Source organism: Pezoporus flaviventris, unplaced genomic scaffold (assembly GCF_033815535.1).
Source record: "Pezoporus flaviventris isolate CSIRO_AGI_PZ_B2104156 unplaced genomic scaffold, CSIRO_AGI_Pfla_v1 ptg000007l, whole genome shotgun sequence".
In the NCBI taxonomy this organism is placed as follows: domain Eukaryota; kingdom Metazoa; phylum Chordata; class Aves; order Psittaciformes; family Psittacidae; genus Pezoporus; species Pezoporus flaviventris.
The window spans coordinates 53705188-53724215 of NW_026892555.1; the positions used below are offsets into that span (position 1 = coordinate 53705188).

Here is a 19028-nt window from a genome sequence, read left to right on the forward strand (position 1 = left end):
CATTAAGATCAGAATTTCATCTAGGTAAGAAAGTACAACCTCTAATAGTTTCACCTTTGTGACCACTGAATTCAGTATACAATTCTCTCAATTCCTCCTAGTCTCATTTGGCCCTGACATGGTACCCTGTTTAGTTTTCACAAGTTGTGATCAGTGAAAAGAAAGCAATGTTGTCACTAGCAGCATAAGCAATGACTAAAGGCAGTGGAAATCCAATGGATGAAAGTCACTTTTGTTTCCATGGCTTCTACCTTTGCAAAAGATAAGGATTTTCATGGTTGGTTGGTTTGTTTGTGTGATTTGGGGTGGTTTTTGGTTGATTGTTTTTGACATTTTGGGGTTTGGGGTTTTTTGTTTTATTTTCTCAGAAAATTCCTACATTCTGGTTTTCACTTGGAAGCTCCCACCATTTTTTGCACTGCTCTTGTTTTCTGTTATCTAAACCTTTCTCTATGTCTGATGCCATTGTCCAGATGTCATCAGCTTCAAGTACTCAGTTCCTTCTGCTATTTTTATATACCTAGCTCTGGTGAGTCCTTTACACATGCAACTTCTTATGTTGTTCCTCTTGTGCCTTTCCATCACCTTTTCCAGATTCTCTTTTGGCCACATTCAAACTAAAAATACGTAATGACAGAGGAAGAGGGTGGGAGGTGTATAAACAAGTGGAAATTTTTAAAAAAAGGATATTTATATCTGTCTTTATCTGTATTTCATATTGATTTTTTTATATAGAAATTGTCAGCCTCCTTGTTTTTTTTTGCAGTGCTTATAGCATAGCTGTCTTCCATACTAACAAAGCTGCTGTCCTGAGATAAAAAGCTTTTGCTTACTTAGAGTTTCACTCTATTCCTGACATATCATACAGGCCACACATATATAAACTCCCTCTTCAGCACAGAGACAGGTCACCACAATGAATTTGTTTCACACAACAGGGATGTATCTCTCTGCAAATCTTCTATGCACAGGCAACAACTGGATCTCCATACCCTTCCTGCAAAGCAGTGGCATTCAGTTGTGCAGTCCACATACACTGTGACTCTATATCCTCCTGCATTCTGGTACACTGTTTAACAAACCAGCCATGAAATAGTTTATTCACTGTGGGTGAGCAGTGGGTTGAGTCCTGGCCACGGGCCAAACTGACCTCTTACATTCTTAGCATTCATAAGCCTTTAAATCATTAATATGGTAATACTGCTAATAGGCTGCAGTGAGGCAATGGGTGTACACCCTCAGTCTCACTGCTGCAAAGTGTCTTTTCTATGCGTAAATGTTGTCTTCACGTCTAAATTCCCAACCAGTAGTTGTCAGAGTGTCCTGCTAAGAGGGGGATGCTTCAGCTGCTTTTGTGCATTCAGTACCAGACCACATTCCTTCAGCGGCTGTACTCACCCGCACTGGACAGTGCTGCAGGCTGCACTGTTAAAACAAGCCAGGCTTTGTCCAGTCCTAGCTCTGCTGTGCTGTTTGTCCTGGGCCTGATGGACTTTGCCAGGAATGGTGCTCTGCTCCTTACAAATGTAATCTGAGAGAATCATTTCTGAAGCAGGCTAGAAGCAGGATGCTGACTTTGTTTGGACATATGTGACAGATGAGTAGCATCTATGCTGGTGAGAGAAGTGTGACAGCCAGGAGCCACTCACGACCCAAGAAAAAGGGTAAGGAAGAAAACTGACTCACCTGTGAAACTCCAGATCTGACCACAGTAACTTCTAATTTATTTTAGCTCCGAAACTACTCATATAAAATGTTTCTCACCATGAGGTGAATAGATGAATCACTTCTTTTACCTGGAAAGCTACACTTTCATTTCAAATACATGCTTTGCTTAGTAAATGTTAAATAATTGACATTCTAGACAGGATAGCAACACTTTGTCTTAGAAGTCTATCACGTGCTCTTTTTTTTCCCAGAGAATAAAACCATAGGAAGTTAGTCTGTGTAATACAATCTGCACCTATCCTTTCTCCCCTTCCTCTCCTTCTGCGCTACAACTGACCATCCTCTTACAGCTGTAACCCTGATATACGGATAATGGAGAGTATACATTCCAGCTAAAATTTGTTTTCACTCTGCCCTTCAAAGAGATCAGTTCCCAAAAGTCTCTGGTGTGCAGAGAGGCTGAAGAGTTGAATGCAGCTAAATTCCTGCCTTAATTTTGTATTCCTATGCTCTAGGTTGTAGCTGTCAGAAAACATTAACCTGGATATTTTACTGACTGTTGAATACACAGTGCAGCCCATTCTCTGGCTCTGTTTGTTTATGTAGCTAAGTGACCTATTAGAATGGAAGTTAAAAACACAGCCACACCAAACACACATTCTGCCTGACAAAACAGGCAGGTACATGTCTTTCTCTTCTCCAGCTGCTACAGCTGTTGCATAAAAATCACTATTTCCAGCTCTGCAGAAAAGCCCTGGATCAGCTATTCTTAGCATTGAGCCTAAGCGCAGGAAGAAAGAAAGGGCTAAAAGAATTTTTTTCTTTCCAAAGGACAAAAAATGTGTTACAAATTAAAAGAAAGTGCTGGTAAGTGCATAGGCAACTGATCTCAATATTCAGGGTTGGAGTTACAGTGTTTTTCCATTCATCTTGTCAAACAGCGAGAAAAGTGTGTGAAAATGCAGCTAAAAACTCTTTCTGATGAGACGGTGGCGCTTCATGATCTCTCAATCAGACATTTCACCCATAAATATATTTACCTCTGACCTGATGTGGGGACCTCTGCTTTACCATTACAAACTTCAGAACACATCTTGTGGGCTAAAAAACAAACATCAGCATTATTTCCTCTTACAGCTATGGCTGTAAAGCAGTCAGGTGAGCAGCATTAAACCAAACTGCCCTCAATACTATGTCTGAGCATAGGTGTCAATTAGTGACACCACAGCTTTCACAGCAACAAACTTGGAACATTGCAACAGCGGAGGGGGGAGCACTATGTTTCATATGAATTTGAAAACCATATGAAACATAGTGGCTTTTCTAGGCAAAATAATAAGCTGCAAAACACCTGAGATAAGTGTGTTTACTGGAATTAGCCTTGTTAAACTATGCTTTTGTGTGTGTGTTGCTGTCTCCCTTCCCCTTTTAGAAGGCTTGACCATGCCGTCAGGTTCTTGAGCTGTTTCTAGACTTTTGCAGCTGCAACATCTCTGCAACTCATGTGCCTCTAACAGTTTTTGTCACAAGAGGCTGGCAGATTGAAAAGGAGGTGGTGGTGAAGACACATGGGCTCACACTTGCACAGAGCATGACTTCCCATGCTTTGTTTCCTCAGGAAACCAGGCAAAAAAAACCAAACCAAAACAAAATCAAAGCTGAACCATTTTAAGATTATTTATTTTTTCCCCTTAACTTGCATGAAAAGCTTTCAGACTAAAGAGGACAGAAAGGAACAACACTGACCCCAGAACCTTCCTCCTAAAGGTGGCTGTGGAGTTAGTAACATTTACTAGCCCAGTACAAGCTGTCAGAGTGAATCCACTGTGTGGATTATATTTATTGCTTTGGTAGTTAATGTCAGTGCCAACAAGATTTATAATACTAGATAGATCCTTGTTGATATTCTTATGTATCAAATAGGGCATATTTATCATTCTGAAAACAGTAGCTATCATGTTAACTGTTCTGCTATGACGTGAATTTCTCTCCAGTCCTTAAACACTCCAGTAAATAGGTATAGTCCTAGCAACAATCCTGATATAAACACAAATGTGTTTCCTGAAAAGCAGGAAGCAGCTTAACAATCATATCATATGACTAGCTAAATGCAGAAGAACTTTGCTGGGGCTTTTCCAGGGCATTAAAGCAAATTTCCATGTGACTTTGTGGTAGATGACTATTTCTTGGGCTACTCTAACTGGAAAATCCTTTTACTCTGTAGCATGGGCACCTTACACATTTTGTCCTGCCCATGAAATTCATCATCTTGTAGATATCCATTTCTATTTTAGCCTTTGCAAGAGCAAGGAGTATGTGAGAAAAGCTGAAGACAAGAACACTGGAGGCTCTGCAACCCCACATGGTCCCATCAGTTTGTATGGACCATATATGTATACAGCTTTCCCAAGGGAGCTAGATCTTGAACAGAAGCACTATGAGTATTTCATTTGCTGCAGTCAGATCTTGCTTAAACCACATCTTCTCTATTGTATAGGATTATGCCGCTCCCTAAAATGCAAGCATGAGCCTCTTTTACTATTTAATCTTTTGCATCCGCACCTGGGAGCAAGAGATACTTTGAGAATATGTCATGTAAATTGACTGTTCAAGAGGCTGTCTGGAGCATGAGTTTGCAAAGTTGGGCTGAGCATGAGTTTGCAAAGTTGGGCTGATAGTTTGCAGCTATCGTGACACCTTACTGATTTTTCACATTGAATATATTGGTCTTTCCCCCGACATACACAAAAGAAGTGGAGTTAAAATTGCACAAGCAAGGGGAAAAAAAGAAAAAAAAAGGAGGGGGGGGGGGAGTAAATCTGCAAGTGAAAGCTTAAGAAAACTTTTTTCCTATTTTGTGCATGGTGAAAAAAAGCACACTCTAAATATTAAATTAGCCTCTGAAATGAATGGGAAGAAAAAAATACAGTGAGTTATGAAGGTTAGAAGCCAATTTATGTTATAGGTATCTGAGAAAGAGACTACACAGCAAGGAACAACAAGTGAAAATTCATTGCGCAGAACTTACGGTGTGTTCCTATGTTAATCTGTTTATAGAATGAATTTTATGGACTCAGACAGATGAAGCACCTAGAGAGAAATCTTTAAATACATTTAGGTGCCTTAAATTTCCAAGAGGCGTTTAGTGGGGCTTTAAAATACATCCAGGAGTAATCTACAGCAGTCAAGTACATGGTAAGATTTTGAAACACCTAAGTGCCTTTAAAATCCCAGACCAAGCCTGTGAAGACTCAAAGTGACTGTGCAGGCTTTTGTAGACACAGGTTATAATGGCACCTATACCTCCCAAGTCAGCTGAGTTGCTAAATAAACACAAGCATGGATGAAAAGGACTTGAAGGTACATTTACAGTCAATGACCAACAAACGGCTGTTGCTTCTTTTCAGATTACTAGCAATAAAACATGGAGAAGCTGAAGACTGATTCAGATGTGACTGAATATTACAACATACTTATGTAGCTATGTGTACAAGTGAGATGCAAATTTGTTGGGTAAACTGTTTTTCACCTGCATCATGCGTACCTTTCTGCAGTCTTACATGTACTTCAGTGGGTTATTTTGAATGTGTGGGAAACTGGCTGAAGTTCTGGCCTCTAAACAGTGTTTGACCAACTGCTGCTCCCAAACAGCAGACAAACCTTCCAAACATGACTCACACTGGTAGTGCAACCTATACAGCTTTTCAGGAGGCACAAAGGCTCTACTACAATATACTCTCATTGCTTCTTTTACCTCCTCACCTCCATTCCTCTGTCCATTTTTTCCTTCTAACACTTATTCTCAAAATATAATTTGATTCAGATGATCAAACAGGTTTGATCTACTCCTGGATTATGTGATCCAAGGCTTACCTCCATGAACACAAAGGAAAACAGGCATCTGGGGGAACCCCTCTAACATACCCAGGGAGAAGGAGCCCCTGACCTGGCTCCACCCAAAGAGGGATCAGACCGTGGGACAGGTGTGACACCTGTCACCACCATTCAATAGCAGAGGCTTCATGGGTCACTGTATAGAGAGGGGTTACTGCTTGCAAATGTATGGGATGCTTTAGGGGATGGAGAGGAAGAAGGACTTTGAGACTGTGCAAGAAGACTTCTGGGATGTTTAGAGGAAGACTCAAAGGTGGGGAAAATTCCTTGGGAATAAAGGTGTTTTGGTATGGATACGGGGGCTAAAATGGTCTGGTTGGATGTAAACAGGTTGCTGCTCAGCATGCCTATCTGGCTATGCTTTGTACCTGATCAGCTCAGTCTGGCTTGTCTTATTAAATTGTATTTTAATTATTTTCCTGGGTGGGAGGAGGGGTGTCTATATTCCATGTGTATATAGTTTGAGTGCCAGCCGTGGCACTAGTGTCTATAGTTTGAGTATGGCAGTTTGAGTGCCAGCAATTAGAGGTGAGGGCCACAAGTCATAGGGGTCTGCGTGTCTGTGATGGAGCAACTGGAGAGACCAGAGTGCAGGCACACTGTGTGGATCCCTATGTCAGCATGTGGTCAGTACTAAACAGCAAGCCAGGCTAGCAGGAGAGTAGGGTTAGAAGCCTGGGACTCAAATTTGGGAGTAGCCGTAAGTCCAGGTAAGACAGTGAAAAGACTCACAGAGGATCTGTGAGGTGGCTTGTGAGGGACCAGAGCATTCAAGACATCAACTGAGGAGGCTGTGGTGGGGTCTGGGGGTCAACTACCAGTAAGGTTACAGTCTAGACCAGCAACCTCAGACAGTTGTTTGCCTGTTTGCACCTCTGCGTGACACAACTTGGGATCCAAAGCCAGCTACTGAATAGGCTGAGTGTCCTAAGATCAGATAATGGATGAGTGAGCCAGTGTGTGCGTGCGTGTGTGTGTGTGTGTGTGTGTGTCTCTGTAGGTTTGAATAACAAAAACTGGAATAGAGCTGTGGGCCTCGTGGTTGACATTTCTACGTGTCAGCAACTGGGAAGACCTGGCATCCAGAGTCAGCCTCTGAATGGGATGTCTAAGGCATCTTTGCCATCTACTGACGGATCCATATTTTTGTGGATGTATATGAATACATATTTTCCATTAATGGACTTCTGTCCTGATCAGCCAGAAAGGAGAAGAGGATAAGGTTATTAGTGCCATTTGTGTTTGCATAAGCACTGTGTTTTCTGCTTCTGGCAATCAGTGTTGCCAGCCATGTGTGTAATATATGTGTGTGTGAGGGTGTTTGTATGCATATGTGTGTGCGTGTGCATGTGCCTATTGGGAGCACACACTCACCACTAGCTGAACCTAGGAACTAACTGAATTTAAAAGAAAAAATGGTCGTAACAGGCAAGTTGATGCCAAGTAGAAACCATAAAATAGTAAAAAGTGTGCACTCGCAGCCCAGAAAGCCAACCATATCCTGGGCTGCATCAAAAGCAGTGTGACCAGCAGGTCGAAGGAGGTGATCCTGCCCCTCTACTCTGCTCTCATGAGACCTCACTTGGAGTATTGTGTGCAGTTCTGGTGTCCTCAACATAAAAAGGACATGGAACTGTTCGAACAAGTCCAGAGGAGGGCCACGAGGACTGGAGCACCTCCTGTATGAAGACAGGCTGAGAAAGTTGGGTCTGTTGAGCCTGGAGAAGAGAAGGTTGCGTGGAGACCTCATAGCAGCCTTCCAGTATCTGAAGGGGGCCTATAAGGATGCTCGGGAAGGTCTCTTCATTAGGGACTGCAGTGGTAGGACAAAGGGTAATGGGTTAAAACTTAAACAGGGGAAGTTTACATTGGATATAAAGAAGAAGTTCTTTCCTGTGAGGGTGGTGAGGCACTGGAATGGGTTGCCCAGGGAAGTTGTGAATGCTCCATCCTTGGCAGCGTTCAAGGCTGGGTTGGACAGAGCCTAGGGTGACATGGCTTAGTGTGAGGTGTCCCTGCCCATGGCAGGGGGCTTAGAACTAGATGATCTTAAGGTCCTTTCAAACCTGAACTATTCTATGATTTTGTGATTCTAAAAGGAAGAATTTGCAAAGCATGGGGAAAGCCAGGCCTGGAAGCCATATTCAAGGACATATAGATACAAGCAAAGCCCAAGATGACCTCACTAATCAGGCTACTGAATAAATAGCTTGTTCATGGATTTCTTCCAAAAATGCAAATCACACAAAGAAGGACATTTATTTCAAGTCCTTCAGCAGAGAAAAAGGCACATAGTATCCAGTCCTGGCTGGTGGCTGCTTGCAAGGCAAACACAGTGATCCTCCAGCTGCTTCCCTGATGTCAGACATTTGACTCAGCCTAGCATGGTGTGTGGGAGCTACTTGAAGGTCACTTGCAAGAAGCTGCTAGCCCTGCTGGAAAATATCTATAACATCGGTCATGTCACAGCAATGTGAAGACAGGCACGAGGTAGCCTCCCAGCCTAAGTACAGATTTGGGTTTATTTATCAATTCCTTATCTTAACTGTGTTCAAGATGTAGACAGCACCCAAGATTACTCTGCAGGAGGGTCCCAGATGGGTCACTTTTGATCAAGGTTCTGTAACACTGGCCTCAGGGCTGCTCTTGTACAACAGCAGAGATGCAGTCAGGCAGTAAAGATGTGCATAGACAGATGAATGCCTCCCACCAGGGCTATGTATCAGAACAGGCTATGTAGGCAATGGCATCCCTCAGAAGAGTCACCCTGGCTCTAAAACAGGCAGCTTTCCTCTACCTGGGAAACCTTGCGACAGCTGCCTAACAGGATCAGGAGAGTCAGCAGCTGTGGGAGCTTGTTGACTTGCTGGAGGGGAAGGAAAATCTTCGTTACAAATCAAGCTATTCAGACTACATGCATTCCAGGGCATGCTGTGTGTTGCAGTGACATGAGTTCAGGAACACTGCTTCACATAGACAAGTTGGAGAAACATCTGCCTTCCCAGTTGCAATTTTCAGGCAGCAGCTTGTTATCTTGCCGGCAAGACCACATCAGAAAACAGCCATGCAGAGAAGATGGCCGTTGGCGAGGCACTGAGAAGGCTCGCCCATTTCTTGGGGTGCTGCCACTTCAGCCAAGGCTGCGACCTGCCCCGCCGACAGTGGGGCAGCAAGACAAGGAATAACGGGAGAAGACGCCGGTGTCCACATTCAGCAAGGGCAGGGCGCCTCGGCGGGCCGAGATGGCACACCCGCACTCGCCAGGCGGGTTTTGGTGACAGAGGAGCAGAGCAAGCAGAGCACAGGCCGGTCCGCGGGACCCTCAGGGCCGGTGAGAGGCCCCACGTCCCCAGGCGGGCTCCGCGGCCCCCTCAGCTCGGCGGCGGGGCCGAGCCACTGAGGGACGGGACGAGGGCGGTCCCCGGCGGGGGGGGCAGCTGGCGGAGCGCGCGCGGGGGGCCGGCCGTTGGGCGAGCCGCTGCGGGGGGGTGTGGGGAACGAGGAGGAGGGAAGAGGGAAGGGTGGGCGCCCGCGCCCGCGCCCGCCCACCGCCTCAGAGCCCATAAAGCGGCGCCCGGCTGGCCGGCAGCGCGCAGAGCTGGGTGGGGAGTATCGCCATGAGGGAGATCGTGCACATCCAGGCGGGTCAGTGCGGAAACCAGATCGGGACCAAGGTGAGCCTGAGAGGACACGGGGTTGCAGCTGCCCGGCAGCCGTTTAGCGGAGTCCCTAAAGTGCTCTGCGAGTCGCGCTCGGCCGCTTCTGTGGGCTGTGCCGCTACATCCGTGGGATGGGATGGGATGGGATGAGGTGGGGTGGGATGGGCAGCGCCAGCCGACCTTCGCTGCCAGTTGCTGCCATCCCGTGCCCCCGTTGAGGCGCTGCCGGGAGGTGCCGGACGCTCTCGGGACGCGGAGCACCGCGCATCGCGCCTCTACCCGTGACCATAAAAGGCTTTGGGAAGTGCCGAAACTAGACGGGACCTTCTTATTTATTTATTTCGGGTTTATGTTTGAACTGGCCGGGCTGTAGCTCTGAAGCTGAAAAAAGCGGCCCCCGAGCACTGGAGGCCCTCAGCCCGTTGGAGCAAGGAGTTGGGCGGCCGCCGTCTGTCCGTTGCATTTAAATCCTGGTGCCTGCCGCCCTGTCCCGTCCGGTCCGGTCCGCGGCGGGGAGGGGTAGCGGGCACGTCAGGAATCCGGCAGCTGCGGCCAGGCCGCGCTGCGCTGCGCCACGGGGCCGCCGTCCTCCGCCGGGGCGATGGGCAGGGCCCCCAGTGCTCGGCAGGGGAGTTTCCAACACACTTCTTCTCCTCCCTTAGTTTTGGGAAGTGATAAGCGATGAGCATGGCATTGACCCAGCCGGAGGCTATGTCGGTGACTCAGCGCTGCAGCTGGAAAGGATCAATGTCTACTACAATGAATCATCTTGTAAGTGTGGGATGGGGAAGGGGTGCAGGATGGGGTTCTTCGTGGGAAGGGGCACAGAAATCGTAGAATCGTGGAATGGTTTGGTTTGGAAGGGACCTGAAAGACGGTCTGTTTCCACTCCCCTCCTTTGCCAAGGGCACGTCACCTTCCACTAAACCAGCTTACTCAAAGCCTCGTCCAACCTGGCCTTGAACACTTACAGGGATGGGGCAGCCGCAACTTCTCTGGGCAACCTGTTCCAGTGCCTTACCACCCGCACAGTGAAGAACTACTTGCTAATATGTAATCTAAATCTACCCTCTTTTGATTTAAAGCCATTCCCCCTTGTCTTATCCCTATATGCCCTTGTAGAAAGTCCCTCTGGAGCTCACCTTGTTATACACAGAAAAAATTACTTTCTTATATAAGATACTGTCTTATGAACTGAAAACTGGGTGTTATGTCACAAGGCAGAGAGAAATGTCACAAGGGGCTGTATTTAAGGTCTGGAGGTGGAGGTTTGTTTGTTACTTCAGACTATGCTAGGTGTTTGCTCCTTTTACGTATGATTACTCCATCAGCTGTGTCTTATCAGTTACCCCAAATTAAACTGTTTGTTATATGAGCCTGTATCTGTAGCACTGCCTCTGATTTCATGACTGAGAGGGTTGGGCCACAGCTAATTGAGAGCTCCGCAGTGATTCATTAATAAGATGCCAAGGCTTCCAAATTCTGAATTAGTCTGGTGTTGAAGGGTGTTAACTGTAAAATGTGCATCTTGTCCTTTAGTCTGTTAGTGTGAATGTTTCGTCTCTTGTCCAGCTTGGGTTAATTCATATTATTTGTCCAAGTTTCCTTGAACACTTTCAACTGGATACAGCTGCTTTATTTGTGCTTTGTGGTAGATGTGCAAACTACTACTGTTTGTCACCTGCACCAAGTAGTTTTCAGTGGAGGTGAATTTGTCAAGCATAAAAGCTTGTGAGATGCATTAGGATTGTTTGAACATAAACCCTTCACTCACCCTATTATTAACAGAGAATATTATCTACTTTCTTATAAAGAGTATGTCAAATATTTTTATAATCAGAAACTTCCCTCCCTCTTATCTGTTGCTAAAAAATGCTCACAAAACATAATATGCTATCTGTAGAACCCCAAAGATATCAGGTCTGTTTTTCAAGCAGAATTAATTTGTCCCTATGGTGCTGGGTTTTCTTGCCACCATGATTTCCTGTATGGGGAATATTTATATGTGTACATCTATGCTAGACTAATAATATGAGACAGTATGATTGTATATTGAGAGCTATAAACATGTTGCTTATTTCAGAACATTAAAGGTGTACTTACTTTTTATTGCAGCCCAGAAATTTGTACCAAGAGCAGTGTTGGTGGACTTGGAGCCGGGTACCATGGATAGTGTGCGATCTGGTCCTTTTGGTCAGCTTTTCCGGCCTGATAATTTCATCTTTGGTATGTGGACATCACTTTTTTAAAAATCCAGGACTATATGGTTCACCCAGGACTGAATGGTCAAAAAGCATTTAATTTCCCTATTCCAAAGTGATGGTTAGTACTGAGAAATCCTAATATCTTAACAATGCAATTGCAATTATCTGTAGGCCATTTAAAAGATCCCAGTAACTGAAAAAGCATTCTGTTACTCATGCCTTCAGTTAGCAAGCTACTGAAAGTTTCCTGTAGTATTCAGTTTTCATTTGCTTTCCATATATATGAACTCTGGAGAAATACCGAGACCACTTTTTTACAACAAATTGCATGGAAATTATGCAGAAAATGGAAAGAGGAGGGAGGGAGCCCTCAACCACAAACCAACAAGACTACCCTTCATTTGAATTCACATTAAATGCTTGAGTACTGAATTATTTATAGGCTGTGTAATTCAACTTTTTCAGCAGGTCCCTGCAGTAAACAATGAAAGAAGATCAGTTACTGGGTTATTTTCCAGCATAATGAGGAACAGTCTGAGAGTATGTGGGGAACTTCTGGTTTTGCAGTGTTTTTTGTAGAGAGTTCTTCTGGCCTTTACTATTTTACTTTGCACTTGTGTAGTATTTTCCATCTAAGCTTAAAAGTACACATTACAATGATTAAATTTCATTTATTTTTCATTTTAATTAAAATTTTCATTTTACCCTTATGAAGTATAGAAGCATTATTGGTCCCTTTGTACTAAAGGAGAAAGTGTGTGAAAATTAAGTGATCCACTTGCTAAAACAGGAAGTCTGAATGAAACCTACCATGAGAACTTTTATGTTCTTTTGGTTTCTAAGTTTGCACCAGCCACAAAACACATTTCCTCCTGCCAAGGCAAGCTTAGGTTGCAACTTAGTTTGGTATATTATGTATACATAAGGAAGGAACAATGCCAAGGTCAGACAGAGGAAAGATAAACATTATTTGGGTGGTATAAAACAAACTTAAGTCTGAGTTGTTGCTGTTGAGGTAGGGTGTATAGAAATCGTACAGAGTATCTGACTTAAAACTTCTAATGCTATCCCTATTGTTCTCCTGTATATTCCATGTCAGCAAAGTTAAATGTCTGTTTCAAAGGAGCTTTCAGTTACTACAAGTAGAAGTAAGTTTGGGGAGAAAAGCCATAATCATAGGCAGCTTTATGAAGTATGCTTCTATATTCAGGTTTTTCCTTTCATTCCCTTTTTCCTGCATGGACCACAGAAGCCTGCTGAAAGTTACTTCATCTGACCTATGGAAATACTTGAGCTTTGCAGTTTGGCATGCCACCAGTAAAACTAGAGCAAAATCAGTTCAGAATGTCTTCAACGATAGTCCAGTTCACTGTACTCCTCTTCCTGCCAAGATAACAATGAACCAACAGCATGTGATCAACTTGTATCTGACAGAGGCCCCTGCCAGCATCAGGCACTGTCCTCCCAACCTGCTGAATAATGTAGAATGGCTGAGTGCTGAAGTAATGATCTTCTCTGTCAAAAGCCAACAAAGCATTTTGTTTTCTCTCTTAAAAATCTGGCATGGGCCCACAGAGGCATTTGTGGCAGAAGCTGTCAGTCCCATGCTTGCTGTACCATAGGCTGGTAGGGCTCATTCTGATGGAGATGTTTTCCACCTCTGCTCGTACATACCCGCATGTGTGTGTCTCCATAGCAAGTAACCATGGACCATCAACTGGGATGTAATTCAGCTATATTGAGTACACAATCACACACTCCAGATACAGGAGTTTTAGCTCAGACCAGCAGGAGATTGAGATGGATGCAAAATAATCCTTGTGCTTTAATGCTGTGCTGACAAGGTAGTGACCTAAAAGATGAATAAGCACAGGTGAAATGATCTTGCTGTATGAGAGCAGCAGGTCTTCTGGCTGCCTAACAGCATAAAACTGCCCACCAGGAACTGCTGTGCACTCTGGTGTATCTGCTGTTGTTAGCCGGTTTTCATTTGTACATTACTGCATTTGTTGTTCTCTTGTGTGCACCCTTGCCAGCTTTACTATAGAGATACCACCCCAATTTAAGTTATATGAACTGGCAGGGGCAACAACAAAATGTCTGTTAGCCAATCAAAGGAGCTGTTCTTTCCTCTCTAAATCATCGCATGAGTTCTGTACCAAGGCTGTTCACACTAGGCTTCAAAGAGTTAGTGTGCAAGTTACTGATCTCTCTTCCCATGTTTGTCTTTTTAAAGTGGTGAAGAGAGGAAAGAAGTTAAAGAAGATTGCAGAAAATAGTTGCTGTTTTAGGAATTAAAAAATAAATTGTTAAGCAAATGGCTTCCGTTCATGTGCAGCTCAACCTGCACATGTGTGATAACCCTACAATGTGTTGGAGAAACAAATAGTGGTAGAAGGATCTGGAGGCACCAAGAATGCAGATAAGCTGTGGGATTGCTTTGTGTAAGTGTCCTTTAGATCTCAGTAAATGCACAGTAAGAAAAGGCAGAGGCAGGATGCTAGAGATGAGCTGCATAGAACACAGAGCTTGTAGGACTGGTAAAAGATCTGCCAACTCCTGATTTTGTGGACACAGGCTCACTTTCCACCTAGAGATTTAATCTTGGTAGAATTTGATCATATTACGTATTTGTCTAAGATTTTCAGAGGTCTGCTGATTACTTGGTAAGTGGAGGGCATCTAGTAGGGTTTCGCAGGGTCATGATCAAGATTTCCGGGTGTGGGGCAGCATTGTCAGAGGCATGGCACCCTCCAGACTATACTGTATTGCCATGGGTAAGAAGTCTGGAACTTTCAGGCCTCATTGTAGATGTTCTGGGATGTGGTGGTCTTACAGTGCTGTAGAGCCAATGGATCTGGAAGTAGTATCAGTAGTACCAGTTTACTGGGCATATGGTTTTTGTACCTATTCTCCATTCTGTCTGCCCACCAAAAAAGGATGGCATGGTGTTTACCAAAGAGGCAATCTATAAAATAAAGTCCTAAACTCACAATTTAGCTCTGTTAAGATCCTTGGACTGATGTCTGCTTGTTAGTGTGCATCCTGATGAGCTGCCCTGTCTGTTGTAGAAAAACTGCTTAAGCAGACTGCAGATGTTAGTGAGCGTGTTTAATTATGGGAGGATATTACTTTGTGTTTTGCCCAGCTGGACAGGAAGTGCTAAGCTCCCTGGGTTTGGAGAGAGAAAAATATAGCAACGTGAGAACAATGTATTAGCTAAGCCAATACATCATGAGGAAAGCAAGCATTTATGCAGTGAAAATAAAGTGCATCGTATTTAAACAATATTGCAGCAAGCAGCTTCCCCGATTCATATGTCTGGCACCAGCACAGTGCCAAACTGTGGGAAATTCAGTTCCCAGAAGTGGTAATTGAAACGGGATGTAGCAAATAGGAAGAAAAGGGAAGGTCTTGGAGAGCAATGCAGAAGTTGATATCTCTAACATAATTCTGAAAGTATTCGTTGGGGTTAGAACTGGAAGATCTTTAAGGTCCCTTCCAGCCCAAACCATTCTGTGACTCTTGAGTAGCACTCACAAGAGTACCACTAGGTGAGTTCAGTGGCATGGTGTAGGTATGTAGTAGCCACCGTGAGGAATGGGAGTATTGCAAAACTGGTCCCCCATGTAATCCTCCTTGTTATTGTTACTTTGTTATTACTTAACAAAACAGTGACATAGCAAAGGATCAAGACTGTGCATCTTAATAAACTGAGTGGCACATAAAAGGAGAATGGAAGCCTTGGGGAGAATATAAGGGGCTCATGAAACATCAGTAACCCAATTTTGCAAGTTCCTTTGCAGATCCTGAAGAACAGTGAAGTTGTAGGAAACCAGTAAAAGCTAAAAGGCACATAATTTCAAAAACTTAGAAGTTATTATCTTCTTGAAGTTTCTGTCAATTGGTATTTTCATCCGGGCTAGGTAACCATGACTTAAAAAAGGTATAGTTCTTGATACTACAATTTAAATAGGACTTCTGAAGCCCAGCCTTATCTTTGAATGATAACGGTGCCCGTGTTTCAGGAGAGCAGTCCAAGAACCTTTCATTTAGAAATGTGTATCTGTGATTTAGCTTTGTATGTGTCATGGTCCTTAGAAAGATTAAACAGTTGTCTTGTGTTTATGGAATAAGGAGGGTTGGGAGTGTGAAAGCTTTCAAAACAAGGAGCCAAGGCCATTTCTGTATTTATAAAAGGTTAAATACCAAAATATTTAAAAATCCCAAACACCCAAAGGCATAAATGAAAGCTACCAGGGATTTGAGGCAAAAGGAGACTATATGAAAGGTTTATGTTGATACTTACAAGTATATTTGTAGGCAAACCTGAGAAGCATAGTTATCTACCTGATTTATAGCAGCTTTTGTTACTAAATGGATTCACATCTGTATGCAAATACCAAACCTTGCCAATAATATTGTGTATTTTCTTTCCCTATTGTATGCTATTTTAGGACAAACTGGTGCAGGAAACAACTGGGCTAAAGGACACTATACAGAAGGGGCAGAGTTGGTTGACTCTGTACTTGATGTAGTCAGAAAGGAGTGTGAACACTGCGATTGTTTGCAAGGATTTCAGCTCACTCATTCCCTGGGAGGAGGGACAGGGTCTGGCATGGGAACCCTACTCATCAGCAAGATACGAGAGGAATATCCGGACAGGATAATGAATACCTTTAGTGTCATGCCCTCTCCAAAGGTTTCCGATACGGTGGTGGAGCCTTACAATGCTACACTCTCTGTCCACCAACTGGTTGAAAATACAGATGAAACCTACTGCATTGACAACGAAGCTTTGTATGACATTTGCTTCCGCACCCTGAAGCTCACCACTCCAACATATGGGGATTTAAACCACTTGGTTTCTGCTACCATGAGTGGGGTAACTACATCCCTGCGTTTTCCAGGCCAACTAAATGCTGACCTTCGGAAGCTGGCAGTAAATATGGTCCCTTTCCCACGTCTTCACTTTTTCATGCCAGGCTTCGCTCCTTTGACAGCACGAGGCAGTCAGCAATATCGAGCACTCACTGTTCCAGAGCTCACCCAGCAGATGTTTGATGCCAAAAATATGATGGCAGCCTGTGACCCAAGACACGGGCGATACTTGACAGTAGCTACAGTCTTCCGTGGTCCCATGTCCATGAAGGAGGTTGATGAGCAGATGTTGGCCATTCAGAACAAGAACAGCAGTTACTTTGTGGAGTGGATCCCAAACAATGTCAAGGTGGCAGTGTGTGACATACCTCCTCGTGGCCTCAAAATGGCTTCCACCTTCATTGGCAACAGTACTGCTATTCAAGAGCTCTTCAAAAGGATCTCAGAGCAGTTTTCAGCCATGTTCAGGAGAAAAGCCTTCCTTCACTGGTTTACAGGAGAAGGAATGGATGAAATGGAATTTACAGAAGCAGAAAGCAACATGAATGATCTGGTTTCAGAGTATCAGCAATACCAAGAAGCAACAGCAAATGATGGAGAGGAAGCTTTTGAAGATGATGAAGAAGAGCTCAATGAATAAAGAAATCAAGTGCGCTCTTTTCCAGGCCAAATTCTCAAATCTGAGTTTCTAATAATTACATTTATAAATCTGTAGGCTTAAAAGAAAAAAAAAAAAAAGAATTAAAAAGAAAAGAGCATGAGTTTCAGACATTAGGGGTGCTCTTCAGAGTCCGTTTTGATCACTGAGAACTGAGGACAGCCAGCATTTCTGGAAATCGGGTCATTTCTATTCAAAAGACAAACATAAGGCATTCAGTTAAGACTTTTGCCAAGAGTCTGAACACAGAGATTGCCAGTTTGGGATCTTTTTTTTCCAAAGAAAGTTTGTCACCCTGAAGTTGTACAAGAGAAGATGTAAAATAGACATGAAAATCAATAAAGTGAAGATGCACTATTTTCATCCAATTATGAATAAGAAATCTTGTGGGTTTGGAGTATTCATTCTGTACTGAATGTACAATACAGAACTGCCAGAAACCAAATGTATTCATAATAAAGGGAAGGAAAAGCCTTTAGCTATTCTGTACAGTATCTGTTAAAAGTGATATTTGATTCCAGTCCTCTAAAAACAAAATAAAAAAGATTAGTATCCTCTCCAGCAAATGTGTTGTGGGCAGTCAGTGCTGTATCAGTATCCAGTGAGCTGCAGGCTAGAGGCTGGATTTGTGCTATGAGACTTCAGCACTTGCTGCTGAATAATCAGTTTATACATATGAAATCTATCCATTTGTGATGTATTCTTTAAGGACCCTTGGGGTTTGAAGCAGTTCCTCAATGCCTTGTTGGTCCCATGTCTTTCTGGCTTTTACCAGTTACTAGTGCTATTCTTGCCTTCTTTCCACCCAGCTGAAATTCAGATACTCCACAGAATGTGTATCTCGCTGCTTAAGGTCACCTCGCCTATAGATGGTATGGATGTCTTGTTACTCAGATTAAGGTTAAAGTACAAATAAAATTATCCTCAATATTCACAGCTGACAAAAATGAAAGATGAACAACAATTTACCTGCTCACACTAAAGCTGAAACAGAAAGGCCGCTTTCAAAGCTGACTCGCCACCTTGAGGAAGTGACTGTGGGACATTCACTCTTAGTGCATGCTTTATGTTTCTGCTTATATCAATTAAACAGCCTTTTGCCATTACAGAGCCTCCATACAGAGAACACTGTCTACATGGAGTCTCTTATTTAGGTCAGTTTCTAGGCAACAAAACAAGCAAATAGAGGAGAACACTTCTGGAAATCCAAACTGTAAGTGTTTCAGGAACTCTTCACCCTTTCATGTCACCTTCAGAAGCACTTTCTAAGCAAAAGGGTTGGTCAATACTTAAAAAGGCACTTTACAAACATAGCATGATTGCCAAAGATGCATTGCTCCTAATAAGATGATACTGTGTTCTGGTAGTTTCGGATTCATGGAATGACACAGTATTTTATAAAGTATGTGAACCAGGTAAGTGTTAATCACAAAAGCTCAAGCTGTCCGCTTAATTCTACACAGAAATGGAAGAAAACTAGTTTTAATCAAGTGCAACACTCTTTTTTCATATAAAGTTACTTCATGGTTTGAAACATAGTCATTGGAAAGTAGTAACCAAACTGGCTTTGGCACAGGTGCAGAGACAGAGGTAAGCAGGGCCTGCCTGATGTGCTTCTGGTGGTGGAGTCAGCGACTGCACAGGGGCCACAGTCTTGGCAGTGGCTGGTGATGCCTGAAGAATTTACACCTAATGACAGCATTGCATAGATGTTGTGAGATGTTGTGGCTATGTAGCATGGTGCGAGATTAAGTTAAAAAACAACATGCATTAAAGAGAAACTAACATATAGTGCAACACAAAGTAAAATCCATGGGGAATAAAGCCATTAAACTTGGAAGTTTAATTGGTGCTTTGTAAATGGCAGGCTACTAGCTTCCAGAAGGAGAAGGAGGAGGGTGTTGCAGGCTGAGAGCTTGCCAGCATTCCGCTGCAGCACAGGCTTTTCAATTAAAGCACTAGCACCGTTTCTTCTGAATGAAGTAGCACCAACCTTCTCTTGCGGAACTGCGTTTTGTTGTAATACGCAACTCGTAGCTAGGTCCCAGCCATAAATTCTGATAT

At 43.5% G+C, this 19028-nt stretch overlaps 1 protein-coding gene across 1 annotated transcript; it reads left to right on the forward strand.

The window, feature by feature from the left end:
* The first annotated feature begins 9120 nt into the window (after positions 1-9120).
* TUBB6 (tubulin beta 6 class V) lies at positions 9121-17530 on the forward strand. Its single transcript, XM_061448819.1, has 4 exons — positions 9121-9236; positions 9884-9992; positions 11337-11447; positions 15883-17530. The coding sequence occupies exons 1-4, from the start codon at positions 9180-9182 to the stop codon at positions 16944-16946; spliced, it is 1341 nt and encodes a 446-aa protein (XP_061304803.1). The 5' UTR covers positions 9121-9179; the 3' UTR covers positions 16947-17530.
* The last annotated feature ends 1498 nt before the right edge of the window (positions 17531-19028 follow it).